A 26,676-nucleotide genomic window follows, 5' to 3' on the forward strand; every position below is an offset into this window, starting at 1 on the left:
GGATGATTAAGGAAAAAAAATCCCACAGAAGAGCAGTCCTGAGATTTGTTTAACTTGTGGAAATGAGAAACTTCAAGGCCTCTTTTGCTAAAGATAAAGAAGAATCTATCTGAGATTGCCAGTGCACTTTAGAGAAGTGTGGGGATAAAGGAAGAAGAAGAGGAGATGCTCGTGTATTTTTCTTGGATGTGCCCACTTTGAGCAGTATGTGAGTGTAGCTGACACAATATCATACGCTGCTTCGTTTTTATTTCTTCCCAGATACTGACCTGGGAAAATTCTGCGTCCGTGCATAATGTACATTTGTGATAAATATAAAAAGCCAAGCTCAGTGAACAACGAGGATGAGAAAACGGGGATCTGGATACTTCCCATGCAGCTTTCTTAGCCCTTGTATGATTTTTCTGAGAAAATCATGTTTGAGCTATAAAACTCAATGAACCTGTTTCTCTTCTTTTTTACATGAGTTTTATAGGGATGTCTCTCCTTTGCTTTCAGTGAAATATGCTGATCATTCTCACTACTGTGAGAAATTTGAGTCCTGTGGTGTTTGACAACTTATAAAGATTCACGAAATTATCTCTGTTTTGTCTAGATGACAAAGATTCTAGCCACTGTTTTGGGGGTGCTTCTAAACATGAATATGTGGTGTTATTTATTTTGTGCTATTTGTTTATCCTTGTTTTTAACCCTATCTGAAAAGTAGGGATAAAAATGCTATTAAATATTTCTGCATGGTGTGCTAAAGGGGCAAGTTTGCATAAGCCAGTGTGGACAGAGAAACAGTGAGAAATAAATGTGGAGGCATCAGGTCTGGGTCTCAACACCGTGGACAATTGGGGTAGCACAGAGATACTCAGCAAAACTTTTTGGAGGACAAAGGTATAATGCAAAGGACCAAAAGCAACAGGGTAGTCTTATGCAGAGGGGAATGTAATCACTCAAAGAGTTCCTTGAGATGTCTGAAGGATGTAGCACAACACTGATCAATCATGCAGAGTGCTGAACTCAGTGTCAGCCTCTTACTACCAGTTAAGCATGGCATGAGATCAGCTTTGTGTCTTTATTCTTTACATCGTGCTGTGGGACTGAGGAGATAATGAAGACTAGGTTTGATCCAAGTGCCATGTTTACTGTACATGGCTATATAGCAGCCCAGAAGTTTTCTGGTGATCTTTGTAACAGAAAAGATGGAAGCCGTAAGAAAGTCCCTTAAATTGTGTGGTAGTATGCCTGATAATTTATGACGGACCGTAAAGCTGGTGTCTCAAGGATCTGAGTTCCACTATTGCTTGCCACTAAGCTGGCAGCTTTCTACTGCAATTCATATTGCCTCAAAAGATCTTCAGCTTAACAAGCTGGTATTTTCTGATTTTAAGAATGCTTTGTCAGAACATCTCTGAGCAACTCTTCAGCCATATTCACAACAGCAGCCTGTCAAAGGACTTGCAGTGAGCATTAACTAAGGTACTCAAAGCTGAAAAGAAAATGAATGTGCAGCTGGTTTTCATAACATATTTCTTTTTTTGTATGTGTAATCAACTTGTATGCTATGGAGCCTTTAAACCACATTTGTTCTCTATACTGCACTAGGGAAAGCTCCATCTATAGTATGTTGCAGGCCTACAATGTAATTGTTCCATTCAAGCAGAAAAAATCAATACAGCAAGAAGCCCACTCTAGGAGGACTGCAGCAGAACCTATGGAAATAGCCTTAATTCCTGAGTAAATGGGTTTGTAGCAGCAACTTCATCACCCTAGAATCACAGAATGGTAGGGGTTTGGGAGGGACCTCTGGGGATCATCTAGTCCAACCCCCCTGCCGAAGCAGGGTCACCTACAGCAGGCTGCACAGGACTGCGTCCAGATGGGCTTTGAGTATCTCCAGAGAAGGAGACTCCACAACCCCTCTGGACAGTCTGGTGCAGGGCTCTGTCACCTTCAAAGTAAAGAAGTTCTTCCTCTTACTATACTATGCAGAAGTAAAGGAAAACTGCTTGCAATTCTGCTCCTCTCACACACCTAGATAAGACTGTTTAATCCAGTCCTCAGCAAAGCTGTCTCAGTGACAGTATCTCAAATTCAATTCACCGTGGACAAAGTTGTACTTGTCTGAGTCACATACATAGCATTTCCCCTAAAAGGAGAGGCAAATGGTGCATAATCTGAGAGTAGGTATGCAGGGTAAGGAGGAATGACATTGATCAAGGAGGTTGTTAGACAGGAATTGTGCTGTAAACATTTTTCACCTTTGTAATGTCAAAGGAAAATAACAAATTCAGTGTCCATTGCCACCTCGTTTGCATAGCTTACAGTAGGACAATGACTTTTGGATTTGCTGGCCCGGGAAGGCTTTTTTATTTTGACTTCATGTTATAGGTTAAGTAACTGGAATAGAAGAGACCTATGTAATGGAAACTTTTTCAGAGCTATGCCATTGCTGCTGTTTTCGGGTTAGAATAGTAGCAAAATCTTCCCACACTCCTGACTTTTTTTTTCTTTAGAAGAGAATTCTGGCAAAAAATCAATTTTTTAAAATTTCTTTTTGGTCACTAGAAAGCCTTGAAATACTAATATGAGATTCTCCTGATAATGGAGGAAAAAGCATTGCCATTACAGTCCTGCAAAATATGTAAGTTAGGATGAAATTTCCATTAAACAAAGTATACTCTGAGTGTTGAGTCAGAATTGGTCTATGTAGATTTGTAGGCAGAGGCACACAATGCCATCTGTTTTGAAAGGATTTTGAATGTTTAATCTAGATAAGAAAAGGGCTAAATACCACTGTAATTTTTGGGCTGTGCTGCTTATTTAATCATGGGTTTTGATCTCTTAGTGGTCCGAAATGGTTGATGGCACCTGAGAATAAAAAGCTCAGAAATGCCCATAATTTCTGCCCACTACTCCACAGTCACCTACTTTAAGTGAAAGATGTCCATTAGATGTGGTTTTACTCTGCTCAAGAGATTTTCCTGGCTTCCTGTGCCTCACTTAAGTTGGATCTGATTGCATTTTTAATTAAATTATTTTTCAGTTGGAAAATGTTGATTCACAGAAGCCAAAACATTTTTGGGAAATGTGCTGATTTGTAATTTCTTTCATCAGGTTGACTGTCTGGCTTTCAAAAAAGATTCTATTTTGGTTCTTAGAAACCAGAAGTAAGTTCAGGCAAACCACAAGTCTATTTCACGTGCTTCCTTTTGATCCTCTTTCCCAGGGATTACAGAAAGGATTAATTATTTAAGGTTAATATTTAGTCTTTGAAATGTCTCATTGCTCTGTTTAGCTGACAGGATCTATTTTGTTATGGGGTCATCTGTTCTGTCTGAAATCAAAAAATACTCCAAACTGTGCTTTCTCAGCCCTTTCCCCTCCCGTTCCAGGGCAGCAACTTAATCTCTTCTTTCCTTTTACAAGTTGCATATCAAAAACGTGGGAAAATGGAGTCAAGTGTGTAGTAATATAAACTCTGCATTTCCCTTCTGGCCTGTTAGTACACTCTTTCTGGAAATGTTGGTGTCTTCTCTCTTACACTTTTTTCTTTAACTTAGAAAGCAAGAGTAAGGCAGAGGCCACTTAACAACTTTCCCATATGAAATCTCTCGTTGATTTGTTTCTGTTTGGTGCCCCCTTACCATTCACTTGTCCTTTGGCTTGTTCTTGTAAATAAGATTGTGTTGCAGTTTCTTCGTATCTGGATGGGTAACAGCAGTTGCATCAAATCTTTGTTTTTAATGACACCTGAGGTTTCTTCACCCCACACTCACAACAAATCAAATGCTACTGATAGCAGGAAAAAAGTCTGAATCCCATTCCCAATTTGTTGTTGGCTCTATGCTTTTTTGGTAGGTTTTTGCTTTGAAATATTTCCAGAAAATAGCAGTACCTGGCCTTAAATGTGTAAATTCAAGGCAGACAAAGTTGTTCCTGTTTACTTCTCACGTTTACACTGAAACAATGCTAGACACACCATTATTGATATTTTGTGTTATCCTGAGTATTTATGAAAAAAATCATTTACTTTTTCTATTGGTATGGCTGGGCAAAAAGCTACTTGGTGTTTCAGGGCTGTTCTGCAGACAGATGATTGTTTTACAGAAAGATGTAATTTTGTGGTTGGCCTTTACTGGTGCCAGGCCCATTTTCCAGGAAATTGAGGACGTTCAGTTTTGCAGGAGTTTTACATTGGAAGATGTGAATTGTAACTTCCATGGCATTGTTGATTATTATTTTCTGGATGGGATTAGTTTAGCAAGTACTTGATGGAGTTTAGATGACAAAGAAAAACACTTTAATGTTGAAGATATGCCATAGTAATGGAATTCTTAAATACAGATTGAGGAAACTTGGTCTTACAAAAGGGCAAAAGGCCTGATCTCACAGGTGGTTTGGTCTGTTTCTGACTTCATGAACTGGAGTTGCCTCAAGAATTCAAGGAACTGTAAATTCAACCGACTCACATCTTTGCAAGGCTGCCAGAAAGCAGTGCTTTTAGCACTTCTGTATGTGATGGCATTGGTTTGTATGCCTATAGACTAAGAAAACACAGTTCTTCCACCCAGTATTTTATCAGCTGTAATATATAAAATGTGAGTCATTTTCAGTTGGTGTAACAAGTAAGACAGTAATTCCAAACAAAAGCCAGTCACACTGTACTAATCACTTAACTCTGGTGAGCAGAGTGCAGTTTTTTTTTCTGAAGGGTAGCCTGTGTACAAGATGTACTTAATTAGTTTTCATCAGAGCTATGGATTCTCTATTTGAGGATTATAAATAAGCCAGGAAAACCTGGCATAGCTGAACTGCTGTGTGTGAGCTCAGTGCTCAAAACGGTGCCAAGGTGCATATAGATACCAAACAATACCATTGTAAATTTACTGAGAAATCTTGTGGTGAAAATAAAGGTTAAACTATGATTTAGGATTCATTTTGTATACTTCTCCCTTCTTCTATCTGGATATTGGTTACAGAGCTCTTGTTCTCCCTAGCGTGCCAGCATTTCAACTGATGATGGTTCATGATGGGCATACTATAAAATGCTTAAGTGTATTTTGAGAGTTGAAATGACTAACAAATGCAATATATATGAATGTGATATATTTGTAATGAATTTGACACACAAAAAAATAATTACAGTAGTGTGGAGAATGTGGTTTGACCATAAGGATGCCAGGGGATCTTAAGCTATTAAGGCTAAAGCTCTGTCCTTAATTCACCCTGTCATTTCTAGGTACTAGAGTACATGACACCAAATGTAATCTACTGTCTCACATCTAGTGTAAAAAAAAGAAAAAAAAAAGTATAATGTGAAGTATATTGAGCAAAAGGAATCTGCTGTGAACAGAGCTTCATGCTACAGTTTTCACAGAATATATTTAGGATGGGGATTCACAATTGGTTGGGGGTTTTTGTGCATAAACTCTTTGTAACACTGTAAAAAAAATGTCCTGCAGAATTATTCAGTGTAGTTAAGAGTGCAGAGTATTTAGAATGACATATTAGAAAACAGGTACTTAGGAGAATGTAATGGCTCAAGATAACAGAGAAATCTGTTTTTTGCCTCATTTGAGCTGTGTATATGTATTGTGTAAATCCATAGAGTTATATTCAAGGTGATTAGCTAGGATTTAGTTCTGTGTGGGAGCAGGGGGAAAAGGTCTAATGGAAATGTTGACAGACCATTAACTAGAGTATCACTAATGGGTGCTATAATAGATAGAGATATTTTTAATTGTAAAGGGGTTAATTGGTATTCCTCATTTGCATTCCTTTCTTCCTGAGTGGTGGCAATTTGAGCTCATCCGTTGATAGGAATGGCTATTATACTGAGACAGTATAAAGAATCACAATATTTTCTCCAAGAAAATAAGCAGGAGGGAAAACCAGAAATATGTTAAATGACATAACATGTTTAGCCAGCTATAGCTGTGGAGAAAACTGATTTTCCTGAGAGTTTATTTAGGGAGTGCCAACACGGAGTTATTGTTTCCACAGTAATTAAAAGAATTTGATTTTTTTTTTAATTGCTGTATGTCTGTGTATGGGAAAAATAGCTCACATTGGTCAAAGTGTTTACATGACTTACATGTTGCTGCAAACTTCAACCCTTTTCTCTGTGGAAATAAGGATTTTATGAATGTAAGAGAGAAGGTACTGCTCTTTCCTTTTCCTCAATCTGAGGTGGTGAGGGAAGTGTTTACACAGCCTATATCTAGACACCTGGGCACCTAAAATGAGGCTTATATCCCTAAACTGGTGGGAACAAATTGAGCTTCTGCTCCCTGTTGCCCTCGTGGGAGCTGAGTTGGTTGGTGACCAGAGGAACTGGTCAGCTGATGCCAGCCGAGGCTACCAGGTTACCTCTCACCTAGTCACCAGCCTGTTCTGTCCTCTCATGCTTTTTAACCTTGGATCATTGTGTGGGGTTTAAGCCAGGAGCAGCTAACGAGGGCTGGGGGAGCCTGGCCGCATGCTGCTGGGGCAAGCTGCTGGCAGTGACTTCTGACTTCATGACAGTCAGCCTCCATCATCTGCCCACAGCTCTCCACGCTTGGAATGGGCTCCAGGGGCTGATGATCTCCAAACGCTGGCTGCCTATGGACCATAATGAAGCTTAGAGCCTACCCAGTACCTTACGTAGTTACTGTGTCTCTGAGTGTGACTTGCTGATTTGGATGATGTGAAGAGCACAAGGTCACTAGCCTCCCTTCACACTAAAAATCTCCCATACAAAGCCTACCTTTTCCACCAGAAGTCATTGTTCTTCAACTCTAGAGTTAGTGAGACAATCTTTGTCTCATTAAGAAAAGCAAACCAAGAAACAAACACACATCCATGCCCTCAGTTTCTTCTTTTCTGCTGTGGCCATCTCTTCTTTGGCTTAAGGTCGCCTTAACCCCATTCTCAATTTTCTTTCCTTGTTGTTGCCTGTTGCTCCTCCTTTTTTCTCCCTAGTCCTCACTGAGCTGTGCATGCTCTCTCTAGGGATCTAACAGCTTTTTCATCCAAACTTCACTTGCCCTCCTGTCCCATCCTAAATTGTGTAGCAACAAATATTTCGTGCGGATCTTTATTAAATACTGAAAACAAACACATTTGAAAAATATGTTATACAGTTGTGTTGTTTGTAAAGCTTACATGTATTTTACTGAACAAATAGTGTCTTTCAGTTTCTTTAGAACGTTAACGCCTTAAAGAATTTAGCCAACAACAACAATTTGCTCTTAAATACCATTTTAATGTACATAGCAGAACTATATTATTTAATAGAGGAATCTGCCAATTTGCCAGTCCTGAAGTACAAACTGCAATTTCTTCTCTGAGTCTTTCCAGTCTTTCAGTATTTACCATGCCTGTAATTAGTGGCCCAAATGCTTTTCTGATGAAAGTGAGCAACCCTGGCTTTCCCCATCTTTGCCCATTTCCTAACTAGATGGGACTGACTTGCCTGTAGTGCTGAAGAAAATTTGCAGATTATATTAATGAGTGCAAATAGGAGACTTCAAATTTCAAGAAAGTTTCTCAACTCCCATTCCCAGACCTCTTGCTCCAGACTTTATGGTGGGTCACTTGTATTGATTTGGTGATCTGTGGGGTTCCAGGCACTTTTTTTTCTTTCTTTCCCCAGAGTTCAGAAATGCCATGAGGCTCACTGGAGCTTCTTGTTCACAGCTGAGTCTCTGAGTAGCTCAGATGAAAGCAAGGAGTTGGCTTCTCCTGAATGAGACCCAACTGGCCTGCGTTCCATCTACTGGGCCGTGCTGGGTCTCTGCTGCTCACTCATTACATAGGCAGGGTGGTCCTCTCACAAGTAATAACATCCATGTGGTGCCAAAATCCCAGGCTAATTCTCAGCTTGATCGGTTTCCCAATCTGCCTCACCACACGGCCAAGCAGCATTTGTGCCAGCATAAGGCCAGAGGAATAGCTGTGGGTGGGAGCAAAGCAGAGCTGCATTCTTGAGTCTGTTTTTTTAGCTGCAGTGCTAGCTCACACAAATTTGAAATGCCTGGAGACGGTCAGGTTCTCCAGTAAAGCACTTTGAGACTTGCACACAGAGTCACATTTGTATACTGCGTACATACCCTTCTCTGCCTGCCTTAAAGTAATTGAGTGGTTGCATGTACTTGTCACAGTTATTGTGGAGTTTCTAGGGCAGAGAGGACTGCCTGTCAGCTCCCCGACTGCCTGCAGGATTTTGTTTGCTCCTGGAGGCTCCAGCAGGCCAAGTCTCAGTGCAACAGCTTTGGCATGTGTGCTGCTTGGGCACCGGAGTCATTCAGATGATAGAAACTTAAAGCACACTACTGTCTGTAGCATAAGGACTTTTCACTTTAAAAGTCACTGACCACTTTGGCAGGGATACCATTCTCACGCTGTGAAGTGCCCTCTGCATTGTGTAGTGCAAGGAAGTGATTGGGTTGAAAAGAACACCCTCCTCTTTCTTTTTTTTTTTGATTCCCCCTCATTCCCACCCAAAATTATTTCTGTTCTGGATCATTTCCATGACCCAGTTCCCTGCAAGGCCACACAAATAGGAATGAACAACAGGGTGAGGGGGTGACAAGCAAGCTTAAACTGCCTTGCCTTCCTACTCCATAGGCTAAACAATGCTTCTTTGGGACTAGAAAATGGAGGTTACGATAGCAGAAATACAGCGTAGTGTGAGCGCAACCATACTGACACAGCTAGGTTTATCCTTGAATACTAAAACCACCTACTACCCCCTGTATGAGCTACAGTTTTGCTAGTAGAACTCCATCTATGTTGGAGGTTTTTGCCAGCATCCACTATGCTATAAATACAAATGCCTGTATTTGGGACCTGACTGTAGAAATGTATCTTTACCAGCTTTAATTGATTTTAGCTAGGAGCTAACTGGCTCCAGCAGAACTACTTACAGCTTAACATTTCTGTTGAAAATGTATCATTTAGTAATTAATGGGTTTGGAAAACAGCCAGAATCTTTCAATCTAATTCAGTTTAAGAAAAAAGAATCAATTGACTCTTTTTTTTGAATGGTAAATACAATGAAATATTTTACAAAAAATCATGGTTAAAAATAACCCAGTTGCACCAGCTGTCATGTAGGATAAATCACTTGAATCAGGACATGATCTTTGTGATTTGTGGTCTATGCAAATTAGTACAGGGTTTTGATCCACATTTTGTATTCAGGCAAAGTTCCCTGTGGACTTCAATGGGAATTTTGCCTGAGCAATAACAGCAAAATTGGTCCCACGTGAAAAAAATTGGTCACTGGGGAAAATTAGGAGATTTTTCTTAAAGGCACAGATGGCAGTTAAGCATTTAACTTTAATTGGCTTTTTACATGACTGAGGACCCCTCTACTGTTGTACTGTTAGGATAATCCCCCTCAGTACTCTGAAAAGAGAAATGTATACGACGGTGGTGGATAGTCAGTAGCTGGGAGGGACAGGGCCAGTGTGCTCCAGGGAAGTGAAAGGGTGCTACAGAGAGATGTGAACTAGCTGAAACAAATGCCAAGATGGAGATGGAGCAATGAGAGCTTTCTTTACTCTTACTCTGAGTGTAGTTTTAGTTGTTGTGGAAGCACTGTATGTATGAGGAGGGAGAGAGGGGCAAAAGGAGCCAAATACGACTGGGAGAAGGAGCAACTGCAGAATTTCCAGGTTTTTAGGAATGCTTGAGGGGAAAAGACACGAATGTTAAAGCTTATCTGGGGCATGTAATGAAATAATTTGGGAAAAGTGGCCTCAAAGGCTCTATCTAGTATTTCAGCATGTCATGTTGAAAAGTAATTGCGAAGAGATTGCTAGGTTTTCACTTTGCTTAGCATGATCATAGACAGAGACTAAGAGCACAAACAAACCAAATCTGAGAAAGTTGCGTAAGGTCAAGGTTATGCTGAGCACTGCACTTGGTTTTCGATGTAGTTTGTTTTCTATGCCTTTTCCTCAAATTAACCCACTGCCATTTAAAAATATTTATTATCTCAGGTTTAAATCCAAATAAATATCTAAGCAGCTTTTTACACGCCTGCACATTCAGTGCAAAAGGCACATCACGATGATTGCTAAACCAAGACTTATGGTGAAGCATAGGTAAGATTGTCATTGAAAATTTCAGTTGCCTCACTCATATGTGAAAATGATGATTGTGAGTAAACTATTGTTTCATCATGAAATGAAGACAGTTATCTTGTTTCTAAGAGTTGGGAGTGATTAGAACCAGATACCAGGTGCTGGAGTCAAGAAAAGCCAAATGCAAGTGCTGGAAAGGTCAAAGATAGTAACAAGGCCAAGGTTAAGAGATATGGCCAGAGATCAGGCAAGGAATCCGTACTGCAAGGGGTGTGAAGTGACTAGAGCAATTGCATACTGGCAGAAATAGAAACTAAGAGTCAGGACTAAGCATATAGGAGGCAGGAAAAAGTAACTGAATCTAAGGAGGCAGGGAGAAAGAAGCAAACAACTTTAGCTTATCTTAGCCAAGGGTTGTGTTAATCAGCCAAAACCAGCATCTCAATGGCCTTGTATTCGTAAGTGTGGGTGAACTGCCAACCCTTTGCTTCCCCTGTGATGAGTCTGACTTGGTAAGCCTTTGGTCTTGACGAAATCTGTCTGATAGGAACTATGTATCATTTTGTTGCTGCATGGCCAGTGGCCTCTCTCTCTTCTCATTCACTGGGATGCAGAGTTTGGGTACGGGGAAACAGGTTCATGCCGCACTCTCCTTGGTCATGAATTTCCAGGCTTAAGTCCTCCATTTCTGGTTATAATTTCAGGTTTTTTAGCTCTTATGGAGTGTCCTTTCATGGAACTCTTCATCTGTGGCCTGGAGGTCAGATGTAAAAATCCGTCATTGGACTGCCTTCTCAGGAGAAGCTTCAAATGACCTGGGGGATGGTGCATTCAAAGTGGAGAAATCTGTCCTTTCTGACTCTCATAAATGCAACTAATTACATAATGGTTCCTGGACCAAGTCAGGTGTTACCAGGTTCAAACCTGGAAACAAAGGAGTTTCCTTTTCTTGGAGAGCCTTCCTCCTCCATTCACCAACCAAATAAACACTGAGTCAATAACACTGAACTCTAATCTATTTGTTCTCAAGCTTGCCTTACTTCAGGGACAGGCAGACAGTCTTTCTCAGTCACTAAGTGTCTAGTTAGCATCTTAAATTGAATATTCTCTTCCTCTTGAAAGCCCTTTGTCTCTCCACTGCCTGCAGTCTTTAGACCTTGCAAATCCACTTGTCTCTGAGCCTGAAAGGGCTTGTCATCCTCTTGGCAAAGAAGCCTCCTGCAGAGGTCTGCCTTCTCCCTATTTTACAGTGTGTGCTTCCAGCCCACTTACAGCAAGGCCAGGCAGAGGCTGTGGTATCGTGCAACAGTTGTAAGACCGGGTAGTTGCCAGTGTGCATTTCCAGAGCAGATTGCTCGTCTCCTCTTTTCCCAGCATCCAAATGCCAACCTCCAGTCAAGTGACATCTTTCCTTGTCTTTATGTATATTTATGTTACATACATGTGTGTGAGTGTGTACAAACACATAAATAAACAAATGAAATGGGTTCTTCTATGTGCTATGTAATGAAGCCTTGCACAAATTTTTAAGAAATTCAAAGTGAGTGCAAATAATGTACATCTACCAGAATTCAGTGTGATTGTAATCTCCAGGAAGGACCTGGAGCAAAGGAGATGGGGAGAGGGGATTCACAACTAATATGAGGAATGAATGGCTCTCCACTTCTAGCTGTCTGGAGACCAAGAAGCCAGGTGTAGACCTCTGCAATGTGAGAGCACAGGTGGTAATTTGTGGAGGTGCATATATTTGTACTGCTTAGGCCTCTTTTATGACTAAGGAGAGAAAGCCAGTCGCAGCTTCATTAAGGTTGTCACTAAACATGTTCAAAGATGATCATAGCACTGTTGTGTAAGAAACTTGGGGAAAAAAAAGACAAAACAGGTTACCTGGGTTTTGATCTAGCTCTTCTGCCATCCCTGCAGAAAGACCCATGATTGATTCTGTAGGTGCTTTTTCCTGGGTCTATGCTACCTGGCTGTGCAGGCAGATAAGAGACTTTTCTGTGATTTAACCAGTAGTGGAACGGCCTACCTTGCAGCACTCGTGGTATTTCCCCAAGTGCCCTTCCCACAGTGCTACTGGAAGGAAAGATGGGCATTTCTTTCCATAGCTGATGGAGATAAAGTCCCCAGGAACCTTGGTGCAAGAATGATAAGGTGTGGAAATTGACAAAAGTTGCAAGAACATACATATTCTGGAAGATGATTGTATCTGGGTTAGTTCAATTACTGGAATGAGCCATGTGGTGAAGGCATAACCAAGTGTTTCACGCTTATGGATTGAGATTTGTAGTTCTTCAAATTGCTTATGAAGCTGTAATGACTTTAGAGTGATTATCTTTGTTAATGTAATGTGGAAAGAGATCTGACTGGGCAATATCTCTATTTTCAGTGCATGACTTGGGGTAGAGATAGGGAAGGTCTGAAATTCTGGAGGAGTATTGGAAATAAGAGGCTATTATGTGACAAGAATCTCCAGCTGATGAAAATCAAAGAATTCCCCAATTGCCACACAGCCACAGCTCTTCTTAAGGTAACCTTCAAGGAAGGAAAAATTCAGAAGCAGAGCTGTGGGCTAGCCTCTGGGCTAGGGAAAGCACTCTCCTTCCAGGACTGCCTCCAGTTCTTCTATACGGTTGGTACTTCCTTTCCAGATCTCTTTCCCTAACAAAAAGAAAACCCCTCCAGATCTTCAAATCCACTTCTTCTGTCTTTGTAACCCTTCTTAAAGAATCGTTTTGAAATGGTCTCTTAGACATGTTACGTGGAAGCTTCCACTGCACTGTTTCATAGGGTTGCAAAAGTCTGCTGGGCCCTGCACTATTACAGTGAGCAGCAAGTGAGTTATGAGTGATTAGGAGAGAGAGTTTTAGGAGGGGGCTTTTTACAGGCGATGGTTCCAATGTTAGTATTTGCCGCTGTTGCATGAAAGGAGGTCACCATGTTTTGCCATGTGTCTAGGTGGCTACCTTGAGTGCTCCAGTTGGAAGGTAGTGAATCTGCAGGAAGTTCTCCTGCACTCTGTCAGAGAGGTCTTATTTGTGTACTAGCCTTGATTTCAAAGCAACACATGTTCACATGTGAAGGACTTTATTCCATGATGCTAATTTCTGTTACTCGTTTTAGAAATAAATGCAACTGTTCTTGTAACATTAGAATAAAGATTTATGCAAGAGAAAAATATGCCTGTAACTCAAGAAAGGAGGAAGAATGAAATGGTGTTTAACAACGGGGTAAAGCATTCAGTGTGCCCTCAGACATTTCCCCTTTTACTGGCTTTTGCGCAGGGAATGAATGCTTTTGCTTTGTGTCCAGGCTGCTGGTTTAGGGGAGAGAAAGCAAAATTGCACATATTCTGCAAGGAGGAGCTATAACACAGATAGATCCAGTTCAGAAACAAGGAAATGCTTTCTTCCAAACCATTACATTCACAGATTCTGGATGAGCGTAAAACCGTGTAGTTTCACCCTGAATGCTTTTCAGACAGAATGCTTCTTTCCCGAGTGCACATCTCATATCAGTATAAGTAAAATGGCATAAATGTCATGCTCATTCTGTCCGAGTAGCATAGTTTTGTTCTTGTGCAATGGGAGCAGGTGGTGGGAGGTTGTTTGGATGAGGTTAAGAAGCTCCTCCCCTCTTTCCCCAAGCAGCAGTCTCATCTGCGTCAGCAGTAATTGTGTGCCTTGCACTGCTTTTCAGTGAGGGTGAGTGCAGAAGATACGTCAATCTGAGGTATCAAACTGAGGCTTAGATGTTGCTTTTGTGGAACAAAAGTGGCTGCTCATTTCCTTGAGCCGTAACACGGGCTAAGGGTGAACTTACACATTCTCCGTGGAAGAACAATTTGTTTTTGGGAAGGGAGAAGGAGGGGGGAAGGGCGTTGCTTCATATTCTTTCCTACCTATAGACTAAACGTGTGGTACCGTGCTGTTCACGCAGATATTTTTTTTCTTCCGCCGGATTATTTGCTAATCGGCCTTCAGAGAAGTGGAGATACGCGAGAGACTGTCGCCCAGCCAGGCGGCCGAGCCCAGCGGCCGGGCCCCGGGAGCCGAGGACCGCAGCAGCCGCCGCTGCCCGGCTGCGGGCGCGCCCCCGCGCCTCGCCCCTCGGCCGGTCCATGGGCCTGGCGCGGGGGAGCTGTCCGAGGTGCTAGGATGCCGGCTGCGCGCGGGGTCGGGGCAGCCGGATCGCAGCGGGAGCGGAGCCCCACAGCCCTGCCGGCACCCGAAGGTAGGCTTGCTCTTTGTTTGAGAATCCCTGATTAATCTACAGCAGCAGCGGCAGACTGAGGCAGCCGGAGAGAGCAAGCCTGCCTGTAATCACGGGGGAGAGAGAGAGAGACGATGCCACAAGCTAGACTGCCTCCGACCTCCTGTATCTAAGTGGCAATGAGAGAGCGAGCGTCTTTCCTGCTGCAAGAAGCCATTTGGATGGGATGTTTTCTATTCCTCATATTCCCTTCTTTTTGTCTCCACAGAACATATTCAAATGAGGCACCTTAGAAATCTCTGTGTTAGTGCATATGATGGTGCTGTAATCTTCTATGTTGTAAAGTGGGTGAGAATCACCCAGTTTCTTCTCTGCTGGACCTCAAAGCAGGGTGTTGTTTATACCCTCCCATTATCTGTACCCTCTCTTCTCTGAATGTGGATTTGAAGAAGCAAGCACCTGTCTTCTCTTGCCACTGCATTTTTTTTTTAAAGCCAAACTTTCTGTGCCATTTTACTCGTACGTTAAGAAGATCTGTAACGTAACACACTGACTTGTAGTGATGTCAAATTCTACAATCTGGGCAATTTTGCCAACAAGATTTAATGCACTTTAACTGAAGAAAAACTGACCCTAACTGCAAATCTGTTTCTTATGGTGCTGAAATATCCCTTCCGACTGCACTGAGATAACCACAGGAAAGGGCTTTTACAGGCAAAAGTCACCTTTGATTATTGCACTTAGCAGTCCCTGTGGACTTAAATTTTGGTACGTATGTATTTTAATACATTATATGAGCATGCTAATGAAATATGGTGCTAATTAGAAGGAAAAAGTATTATTACAAAATGAAATGATGAGTAGTCAGCATGCATAATGATGAAGTTACATGTATTTTTAGGAGATATTAATCAAGCCAGCGATAAACTAAAAGATGAAGTCTATTTGACTGTTTTTGTGTACTTCACATGTTGATTGTGTTTGTAATAGAGACATTTTGCAGCTGGATTTTTTTTGTTCGTAAAAAGCACTGTTAAATAATTTAAAACATTCTTTGCTATTTTATGATTAATTAATTGAAATAATTTCTAACATCTATGTTAGTTACTTATCAGACCCGCTGCACCATTAATATTTTACAGCATCTTAACGTGGTGCTGGTGGTAGTGAAATCTCCATTTCATTTTCTTAAGGAGGAGGAAAAAAATACATCTACCAGCAAGAAGCTCATTCCTCTGAGTTTAAATGCACTCCTGTTTGCATACAGAATGTGTGTGTCTATGTCTGTGTGTGTCGTGTGGTTTTATTTCTTGTTATTCATAAGTCTTCCGCATAATATTGGGAGGATAAAATGTCATAATTGCACTTAAGTGCTGGCCATTCTAATGTAGATTTGTAATCATCCAACATCCATGTGGTTAGGAGGAAGCATTATTTTCCTCAGGGGATAAAAGTGATAAAAGTGTTGCTGTATTGCAAAGTAAACAACAGCTCTTTACATTCTGGAGTCATTGAGGAGTCATTGTTAGCAAAGACCTTTTCTGTTTACAAAAGGCACTGGCAAGGGAGCCAAAATTCAAGGTTTAGGGTATTTTTTCAGTTCTTAAAACTACAAGGAGCATAACTTTCCCCTATGAAGGGTGGGACATCTATAGAAATGGACTATTTCTTTAAACCCATGCTGTAGCATTCTCATTCTACTGAAGGTGCCACTTTTAACCTCTTTAAGTGAAGGGCTGAGCACTACTTAGCTTCAGTGATTTCACCCAGGTGCTAGAGCTCTTGCTGTGAAGTATAATGAGGACAAGGTATATAATCTGTAATCTCAGTTGAAATACAAAATATGTTTTGTACTTCCAAATGAGTGTAGTGGTTCTTTTCTTTAAATATCTGCATAAAAAGTTGACAAATGATATATAGTAGGAAACTTACAACCTGTTTTAGAAGGTCTTACCTCTTTGACATTAGAATTTAATGCATCACTGTGTGAAAACAGTAATGCTAGCTCATTGTTAAGAATGAGCAGGGAATACAACTCTAAAAAGCATGTTTTAGCAATTTGTCTCATCACGTTCAACTGTTTCATGTTTCATATTCACTTGGTATAAGGCACAGTTATGATAAGAGACAGAGTTCTGCAAAGTAGTCTTTAGTATGTTTTTACATCACTCAATTTTTCTTGGTTGCAGTGAAACTATTCTTTGTACACCCAATACCATTAGGTCCTTATTAGTGCTGCTGTGGTCAGCAGTTTGTGAAAATTGGATATGGCTGGTCTGTCTACTTTGCACTTACTGCCTTGCGAGCAACTAGAATGCAACAGCTTAAACTCGAGGGTTGAATGGCTGATTAGCATCCTTGATTTGTGCAGAATCCTTCTGATATACTGATTTTAGTGGAGGGAATTGACAGGTAATGTGAAGGCAGATGTGCTCTTAAGGAGAGCAGGCAGTATTTGGAAGGGAGACAGGCAGGGCTGGAGAGGCAGGTAGACCTTTATAAATTAGGGGTTGGACTCAGGACTTGGGGTAGCCCCACTCTTGTGTTTCCAGGCTCCTCTCCTATGTTAAAATTAAAAAAAAAATCCCTCTGGTTTGGAAGAAGGCAATCAGTGCCTTTGTCATTACTTCAAAAAGCTCCTTCAGTTTAATGTCAGCATTGCCAATTTTCAATGCAGCACAGCTGCAGTTTATGGCTGTCAAGCATGCTGAAAAGCAACTGATATTTTGGGGATACTCATGTGAATAAGAGGGAGACCTGCATGTCTGAATATTAACATACAGCACTGCTTTGATAGCGTGATATTGGGTTGATTACTCTTCTTATTCTGAATTCAATATTTTTGCACACTGATCATATGAAAAGGAGGTGATTTTGAGTTTGACTGAGAATACTGTATGTTTGGCATCAGAGAAAATAGTTAAATTAGAAGGAAGGTATGCAACAGTCTTGTGAAGCACAATGCGTTATTCTCCCACAGAAATTGCGTCTGAATCAATACAAAGATCTTGAATTCAGTCATGTAGATTATTCTAGGCAAAATAGTAAGAGGACTGCTTGCTCTTGCCAGTAAACCAGATGCACTGGCAGGGAAGGAAAAAAAAAAAAAATCTTGCTTTACTCCTCCCATGCTGACGGCTGATTGCACAGGCCACAAAAGTGGACTCTGCTTTGTGCTCCTTTACCAATGTCCCTCTGATCTGGGGATACCTGGAGGGGCAGGTGCCAGTGAGCAAGACTGGGTTTTTCCTTCAGTGAAGCTTCACATAGTGTTAGCTTGACCTTTAAGAGGTGAAGTGAACATGCTGGAGAACTCCTTCTTTGTGTCCTTGCACTTGGGTGAATTTCCAGAAATGTTTGTGCTCAGTAAACACTCAAACAAAGTTCCTCCAATCATTTTCTGTTGACTTCTCAGTATGTTGACTTCAATAGCTGAAATCCAGGGGTCTTCCTCCTCCCCACTGTCTCCTCCTGTTCCTTCACAATGAGGAGGTGAAGAGAAAGGGTTGTCAAAAGAGTTTCCCGAACAGAGCAACTCCCAGTTACAATTTTCCAGAGATGCTTTGTTTCAGAAAACAAAATGCATAGAAAATAATTTGATTGCAAATACACAGGTGACCCTGTATGGACCTTGTTACCAGCTAACAAAATACCTGACCACAGTGAACATGTTAGGGGTACCAAAATGGTGGTGCCTCACCTACAGCTTACATTACTTATTTAGCAACATGCATCTGTGTATTTTTAATCAAGTATAAATGTACTCAAACAGAACACTTGCTTGTACTTGTATCTGCCCTGGCAGATGGTTAGGAATTGCTCACTGCCTGAGTTTACCAGTCAGCAGAACCTTTGATCAAAAGTCGATTGGTGCTGTCCACACATTTTCCAAGGAGCAGTGACAAGCAAGCAATGCATAGGACTCGATGGGCCACATGTATTCGTTGCAACCTATTGCAGTTATAAAGCACATTTATTAAGGTACCGTAGTATCTCTAAAGTGGCATTAATACCCGTAAATAAAATTGGTCCTGTACAAGGAATACTAATACTGTAAAAATGTTTACAGTAATTAGTTAAGCTTTTTGCCCCAGCTGTTTGCATTTTTATTCCCTTTTTAAGCATAACATGCACAACTGTCCAATACGAGTAAATGCAATGAGGCTGTAAAATACCATGCATGCAGGAGATACACAGGTTTTGATCCAGAAAATGCTTGATACTTGTATAGGTGCTTTTCAGTGTTAGTGCCATAAGAGGTGATTCAAGGGTCTGAAATATCTGGGCATCCCCCAAAGGTACGTCCAGGAGTACCCCAAACTGAATTTGGTGTCACAAGCATGCAAGCATGAACAGTCATAGCAGGAGATCAGTAGCTACAGTTGCTTAGTACTGTTGCAGGATTGGACCCCTTTCAGGACAGGATGTAAGAATATATCTGGATCTATTTATTAAATACTGTGCAAATTTTTGTCATTCTGCATGAGTTTAGTGATAGTCAACATCAGTGACAAACCAGTATATAAAGTATCTGGTCAGTGCATGCAGCAGAATGAAGGCTTTTTTATTTCAGCCTTTTCTAGTTGGAATGACTTTATCCTCTAATATGAAAAATAAATTTCATAATAAAAGGAGATTCAGCATATCCTTCAGTGCAAGCTTATTTATGACCTTCAAAAAGAAAGGGAAACAATGAGGAAAAAAAAATGCAGTAGTGTTGTCATAAAAGAGGGTGTTAAGCAGATCAATTTCTGTATGTCTCTGGGAAAAATGGATCAGAACTGCATTTATTGAAAGCCTGCTGAAGTTATCTTCAGTATAAAATTTCACATTATATTTCAGGAATAAAATCTGGTCCCTGGAGAAATCAATGCAAAACTGCCATTGAGGTTGCTAGGGTGGCGTTTCTCTGTTATACAGGTTTATCTGAATTAAATTCAACATATGCAGAAACTAAGCTTTACTAGAAGTCCAAGATGGAAAATATAAAGAAATAGCCATCTACTGGGGAAATGGCCCAGACTTTAACCATCAAAAAACAAATTTCTTTTGAGAAGTTTGGAGACAGAAGAGTCTCTAGCCTTCTACGCTGTTGGCATTGGGTTTAATCAGGTAGGCTTCATGCTGTAGACAGAGACTCCCAGGAAGGGGCTATGGTATCTGGACTTATTTTTCTTAATCAGAAAGGTTAGGAATTGATCTAAGATTATGTATACTGAAGTATCAGTAACATTGCTAGAATCTGTTTAGTGCTTTGTCAGCTTCCCATTTCACTCCTCTGCAGATACTGTGCCACTTACGGTGAACGTACAGGGTGACTCAATACATATTCCAACCCAGCGGAGTTCTAACCCCTTCCAACGTGAAAGCTGTGCGAAATTGCACACATGCGCATTGGGCTGCACTAAGACCTCCTTCACGGGTTGTAGCCTGCAGGGGTTAGTAGAAAATACCTATACCCATGCCTGAAAACACCCTAAGATCAATTTAGCATCCCTGGACATCAGCCTTACACTCATGTTCAGGCTTAGTTGACAGAGAAGTTTGTTTTGGGAGGAGGGAGAGGTGATAGGAGCAGACCCTTTGCATCCTCTGAATCTTTGTGATTTTAAAAGTCAGGTTGCCATTGTACAGAAATAATTTTGATATAGAGACACAGAGAGCAAGCAAAAAAATTATTGGTGTGCTTTTTAAGTATTAACTGCCTGAAACCAGCTGCTTGTTGCTATTTCCACTTGAAGTGATCAAAAATGAGAAAAAAAAATTAAAAGGTGGAAAAATCTTTCTCTCTTTTCTTTTCATCCCTTGCAGATTTCTTGCTTCATGGATGTAAAAGATTTTTATTCTCATGTTCAGGGCTGTGCCTGAAGGCCCAGAGTGGGTTGCTAGAATCTTTAAGAGCTTTTAATTTTTTTTAATTTTCTTTTTTAGAATCAGTGCCTACCCTGATCAGAATTTTGCTTGTTCAGCAGTGTACTAAAGATTAGAAATATGGCAGTGTATTAGGAAATGGATGAAAGATTTTTGTTGCTGATTACACAAGGACTCTGCCCCTAAAGTCTGTGTGCAGACAGGATACTCGTTGCCTATTCAATTCTAGTTGCAGGGCTGGCATCGTTCTCAGGCTGATTCCGAGAAGTCACATCATCCTTCTTCAGGGAAGGGAGGGATGCTCTAGTAGTGAAGAAGCAAGCATGCCTTAGGGGGCTGACTTCAGCTGCCAGCTCTGCCTGCATGTCACTTATTCTCTGCATTGACTCCTTGTTTGTAAGATGAGGACTTCCCTCACAGGCTGTGTGAGGATAGAGCCACTCAAGATCATAATGTCTCAGGACCTTACAGTAATCAGTATTTAAAATAGATTTAAAACTGTTTTATTAAAGTTCTATTTTACTAGATTAATAAGTAGTTAAACCAGCTGTGTAGAATTTAGATAACCAGTGTGTTTCTTGAGATTATACCTTGCCTTCAGCCACCTGTAGTATTTACAGATGTGTCTATACACCAGAGTTCTCATGACTCCCAGGGTGTCTGCTGCTGAGTGGAAAACCCTTGGGGCCTATCTGAGAGCTTGTAAGCTGCCTGCCATGGAGCCAGGAGTGACCTAGGGATCTAAGCCTGTCTGTGCTCCATGCTGCTTAGCTGGAGGTACTGTAAACCCGTGTCTGTTATACCTATGGAAGATATAATGAAGCTTGAAGAACTCAAGGGCCTTAGAGTTCTGAAGGTCCCAGCTCAGCTTGGATTTCTTGTCTGTTCTTGGAGCTTCAGGCTAACAAGCTGTTGTGCAACAGATGACCAGGGCTTATGGGCTCATACCTGTTACTAAGAAATACAGGAAAATATTTCACAATATTTCTTTCCAGATTTTGAACCTGAAGAAAACTTTGAACTTTTTTGTTTCAAAATATGGAATAGTATTTTCCACCTGAACTTTGGAATATCCTGCAGAATAGGATTTTCTTCTGATGATCTCCTGTGGTGCAGCTTTACCTAAACTGCAAAAAGGACTACTTGTCCTGGGGTGGAAGCCTTTTCAGTCCAATTCCAATTGAGATTTAGGGAGGTCAATGTCATTGCTACTGAAAAGTATTAGGAAAAGGGAAGGGGTGTGAGAAAATCTTTTGGGGATTTGAACAATGTATAACTGGATGGATCTGCATCACTTGAAACAACAGACTCTTGTTTTTTATCTCCTCTTGTCTCGAGTAATGCTGTTCTGTGTTCCGAATTGCTTTGTTTGTTATCCTTTAGACAGGAGAATGTCTAAAAAAATTGTCTCTTACAGAGATGTTAATTACAATTGACACAATCTCTCTGTCATAAAACATAAGCTATTTTCCTACTGATGAAGGTATTATGTGTTTTTCAACCTGCAGGAAACGTTGCTTTCCTTTGTTCATTATCTCCTGCAAGATGATGAGTTCTAATCAGGAGGAGGTCACTTTGGGCGCTTTTCTCCAGTATATTGAAGATATGGGGATGAAGGCCTATGATGGCTTGGTTATACAGAATGCATCAGACATTGCTCGAGAGAATGATCGCATGAGGAATGAAACAAACCTGGCTTACTTGAAAGAAAAGAGTGAAAAACGTCGAAAACAAGAAGAAGCAATAAAACGGTAAATACTTTGAAAAAAAACATGAGTGGCCTGGCAGAGTGAATGAACAGCGAGGGGCTCGGTCTCAGATATGGTAAATATGTGTAGACCAGTTGATTTCTAAGCAGCTTGCTGGTGAAAGCAGGACAGACCATTGGCCCATGTCAGGCTGCTAATTGCATGTGTTCTACATTGTGTAGACATGAGGCTGAATGGTTCTGCCTCCCTCAAAGGATGGGAGCATGTGGAGCATCTACAGCAGGTGTGGTTTGTAAGAAGAAGCTTAGGTGTTCGAAATAGGAGATGTAGTTCTAGTGGAAAATAGGTGTTCATCCCTTCGGTGCTTTTAGATGATTTTAGATGGACAGTGTGTACTTTGTGCAAAGATATCTTGGTGTGTGAGCTCTTGCAAGACAGAGACAGCCTCTCAGACCAAAACAGACTCTCCTTGAGTTGATGTTTTAAATGTGGTAAATTTTCAAAGCCCTCTAATTGCTGTTTGAGGTTTTACAAAATAAATATGTCTGTTATTTATGATTTCCTCACCATTCTGCAAGCTCTGAAGTCAGTAAAAATGTTGCATTCATTTAAAGGAAAATGGATCAAGCCCCTGATGGGCAGAACCCTGTAATGGTTCTTCTTGAATAATTCCATCAATTTTAATTGACAGTTAATGAGAGGAGCACTCGCATGACCTGGCCTTTTGTGCCAATGGGTAGCAATGGAATCGCTGCAGCCTCTTGAAGAGGAAAAGAAGATTGGATGGGATGTATATAAATATGTATTATATACACATTTGCATATCAAAAAATTGCATTTTACTGAGTAGAGGGACAAATTGTGTAATACAGGTAAATCATCCATCCAAATGCTAAACTTTTATATGCAAATAGATGGCTTGAGCACAAACTGATAGGAGGTCCTTTGAATCATTTCCCCCCAGCATGAATCTTCTGTATTTCAGTTTAAGTGATTAAATTTTATGCTATGTCTTGCGTTCTGTACATCCAGGTATAACAGACATGTTGTGCTGTGAACGTTCCAGCGACGCCTCGGTAGTCTGGTAATTTTGATGGAATGTTAAATGGAAAAGAGCGGCACATACAATTTGACAGAGGAGGGAGAAGAAGCAATGTAAAGCAAAGTTATGGCTGCTTTACATTCCAGGAAGTGGAATTTTCTGGATTGTCACTGATTTGGTTGGGAGGATAGAATAATGTGGTATTAAGGTGAATAATGAGAGCCCATGCAATGTGTATTTTGGTACCTTCCGGACTATTTCCTTGTCAGCTCAACTTCTGCATGATGTTTAGGGGGATTCAAACTAGTAGGAAGTCAAAGGCATAGGCTGCTTATAGCAGGAGCTATACTATGCACAACTTTATGAGAGAAAATATTTTTCCTTGCAGCAAAATAAAGTAGGAGGGTTTTGTTTGTTTGTTTTAATTTATACTGGATGCACATTTTGTTTAATTCTTGCCATCTTTGTTTAGTGTTCATCTCTTTTTAGGTTACTAAATAGCTACATAAACTTCAAAATTTTCAACAGCAAAGGGTAGGGAGACCCGCCCCAAAATATTTCTTAATATGATGAAGAGGGAAGTTAAGTTCTAGTTATATGAAGCAGAGGAAGAACTTGAATCTGTCTCATCTGCTAAGTGAGTCCATACGAAAGTGCTAGTCAATAAATTGCTGATTTAAAGTAGTGAGATGGAGAGTACTTTCTCATCTTACATTAGTGGTTCTTCCCCACTGTGTTGGGGGAAGGAATCAACCAAATTTGTAAATATTTCTAATTTATTGAAACTTCACTATTGTATTACTTTAGAATTGTCTGGAAAAATAAATTCCCCGGTTCTTGTGGCAACTTCTTAATCTGATTATAAGCTATGTTAAACTGTCAATGTATACAGATGTATTTAAAATATAATCTAGAGAGTTGACAGCTAATCAGCTGTGCTCTGGCTAGCCTGTTTACATGCACTTTAGTATGTGTGATAATAAAAGTCACTAAGTGCCAGAACAGGTTTTGTTATGAATAAATTTCTTGGGGCATGAGAGAGTACGTTGTGTACCTACCTGGTTCTTTATAGTCCTCTAGCCAAGCTTCTCTGCCTAATTTGAATGGCGGTAACAGTATTTCCTACCTTGTGGTTGGTTTGTGTGGTTTTATTTATTGATCTTGGCAAAGTGATTTGATGAAGAGCTCTGAATAAGTGCAGATGACTTAGGGCTAAGCCAAGCCATGAAATTTTTGCTCATGCTAAACCGAGATCAGTGAGAACAGCGCTGTGCTCCTCAGATACAGAGTCAGAAGACACAAGGAAGATTATCAGCAATATAGTGGGTTTATTGGAGGAACAGCATGTATATGTATGTGGATTGGAGACATCAACATTTCTTGGATATTGTGTTCTTCTGTGGGAAACCATGTTTGCAGTGGTCCCCTCTACTACTTCCCCACTTGGCTTATCTCAGTAACATTGAGAGGATAAACAATATCCATCTGAGGACACAAAGTAGGAAAAACACCTTAGGAAATCTTGGAAAATGTTGTCTTCGAGTCTTTTTCTCTGTCTTTTTCCTCTGTAAACTAGGAGAGGGAAAACAAGATATTTGTGATCAACCCTTGGTTAGGAAAACTAAAAGCAATGGCAGACCATTTTTTACTAAAGGAACCATGATATCTGAAGTCACTTAGGCTGACTGCAGTTGAGTCTGCTCCGTGTAGTAACCTCCGCAGATTCATCCAAGACCTTGTTGTCTATTAAAACACAGCAGTCAGGAAAGGTAACGTAGAATTATTGATTTCTTCTTTGCTATGTACTATTTTCCTTATGTCTTTACCTTATCTTGGTAGGTATTTATATTATCTCTAATTCCTGATAGGGTGGCCCAGATAGCAAGTGGTGCACATGTGCAGCGATAACAGTGTTACCAGTTCGGAGACTACCAACAGCTGAAAACAATCTCCTTAGCAACAAGTGAGAAATCCCCCGTGATTAACCACAGGTAGATCTTGAGCAGGAGAGGGGGTTCCAGCAAACACTCTCCTTGTGCTAGTGGGAATCAAAATAAAGCAGCTGTAAGTCTTTGGCATCTACTGAAAATTACCTAATAGTCTGATTATTGAATTTTTGAGAAGCTATTCAATATTAGTCTTCAGATGGTCTGTTTAAGATGAAGGCTGATCATGTATATTAACAGTGCAATAATGAGTAATTTATTATCTAAAAAAGTGGTGGTATTCACACACAACACTATTTGGAAGCAGCTGTTATTTACCTAAATCATCTCATAACAATGCTGAATGACTTAAAAGTTCATTGAAATGCATTAGTCTCCGCAGTTTGGAAACAAGATCTGAAAAATGACCTAAAAAAAAAAAAGCCATTTGATCGTACGTTTTGCCTTCGTAAGGATACATTGTGTTGTGTTTCTTCAGTAGCACTGATGTACCTTCAGTGTAATTGCTATCTCATCGTGTGTGGTTCTGATAGGTTAATTGTGGGGAAAAATGTATGGATCTATTGTACCTTGCAGGGGATAAAACACGTTGTATTGGATTAGAAAAAAAAGCAACTAGTCTTTGTCTGATCTTGCTGGGCTGAGTCAGCTGATCTGATCTGAATTTCTGACCTAATTTTAGTACGGTACTTAGCAATCATGTGTAGAAAATAAGATTAATGTGCTGATTGGTAGTTGAGAGCAAGCCACAATAAATATGTTGGTATATATATATTTTGGGCCTATTTTTTAGACCTGTCTTCTTCCATCTTTTATTCATCTGGGCTCACTTGATCATTGTCTGTTCAGGTGGCTGTGTCCAGACCAAGAGAACATACTGGCATATTGCCCACAGGGCTTATACATTGCAAACGAAGTTACGAAGTAGCATCATTTTCACTGGCAATAAAGTTGCAGTACTGTGAGATGTACATTTGCCATGATACATTATCTGCCGTAGGCAGCATTTCTGGGAAAGAAGGTAGATTTGCCTCAGCTGTTATAGGTGCCAGGGAAAAGGTGAGTATTTTGAGTTTACATAGGGCATCTGTTAGAATGAGCAGTGGTTTTCTGACTCATCCCTATTTGAAATACATATATTTAGATACTTCTATCTATTATACATAGTCTTCTGTGGATACTTCACCAGTGCTTTTTTTAATTGTATAAATACAAAATCTTGTTAAACAAATAATGAACCCTCCTCCTTCTCTGAAGGCTGAGGCATGTTGCGTTAATCATAGGGAGTGGCTGAGATTGTACACTTTCATAGGAGATGCATGCTTTCAAAGTTTTGGCTTCTAGTTTTTAGGTGCCATTTAAGCTACTGTTTCTGTCAGGGGTGTCATCATTTTGATTTGTAACACTATGAAGATGTGACTGCTCTGGTGTAAAGCTGATGGAGTTAGTGGGCATGAATTTTTACCTGCCAAATCCTGGATTTAGCCATCAAACTATTTATTTCTACTTCTAATGGTTTCCCTTACTTGCAGCATTCATTCCCAGCGCCTAAATGGCTCTGTGGAAAGCCTTGTTTCTGCTTGTTGAGGGAAGTATCCAGACAGATGCTGTCAAGAGGAGGAGCTTTTAGGAGCACTGCTCTGTGCTAAAGCTAGCATAAATGGACCAGCCAGCCAGTGGCAGAGTTAAGCTCTTGTAATAAAGAAGGAATTGTAACAAACAGCTGTCATCTTAACCTCTCCTTCCTTTGGCACATCAAATATTGAAGACTAACGTATCAGCAAAAGTAAGATTATATTTTTCTTTTGCTCTATTTTTTTTTGAGGTTG

At 40.5% G+C, this 26,676-nt stretch overlaps 1 protein-coding gene across 2 annotated transcripts in view; it reads left to right on the plus strand.

The window, feature by feature from the left end:
• The first annotated feature begins 13,740 nt into the window (after positions 1–13,740).
• The window catches only part of NYAP2 (neuronal tyrosine-phosphorylated phosphoinositide-3-kinase adaptor 2), a 144,712-nt gene continuing 131,776 nt past the window's right edge, over positions 13,741–26,676 (plus strand). Inside the window, exons 1-2 of one of the 2 annotated variants that reach the window (XM_075417883.1) lie at positions 13,741–15,047; positions 21,659–21,901. In XM_075417883.1, the coding sequence (XP_075273998.1) occupies positions 21,696–21,901 (206 nt within the window). In that variant the 5' untranslated portion in view covers positions 13,741–15,047; positions 21,659–21,695. The remainder of the gene's footprint in view (positions 15,048–21,658; positions 21,902–26,676) is intronic. The other variant, XM_075417884.1, reaches the window with a different exon arrangement.

This window comes from Opisthocomus hoazin, chromosome 4, assembly GCF_030867145.1.
Source record: "Opisthocomus hoazin isolate bOpiHoa1 chromosome 4, bOpiHoa1.hap1, whole genome shotgun sequence".
Taxonomy (NCBI): Eukaryota; Metazoa; Chordata; class Aves; order Opisthocomiformes; family Opisthocomidae; genus Opisthocomus; species Opisthocomus hoazin.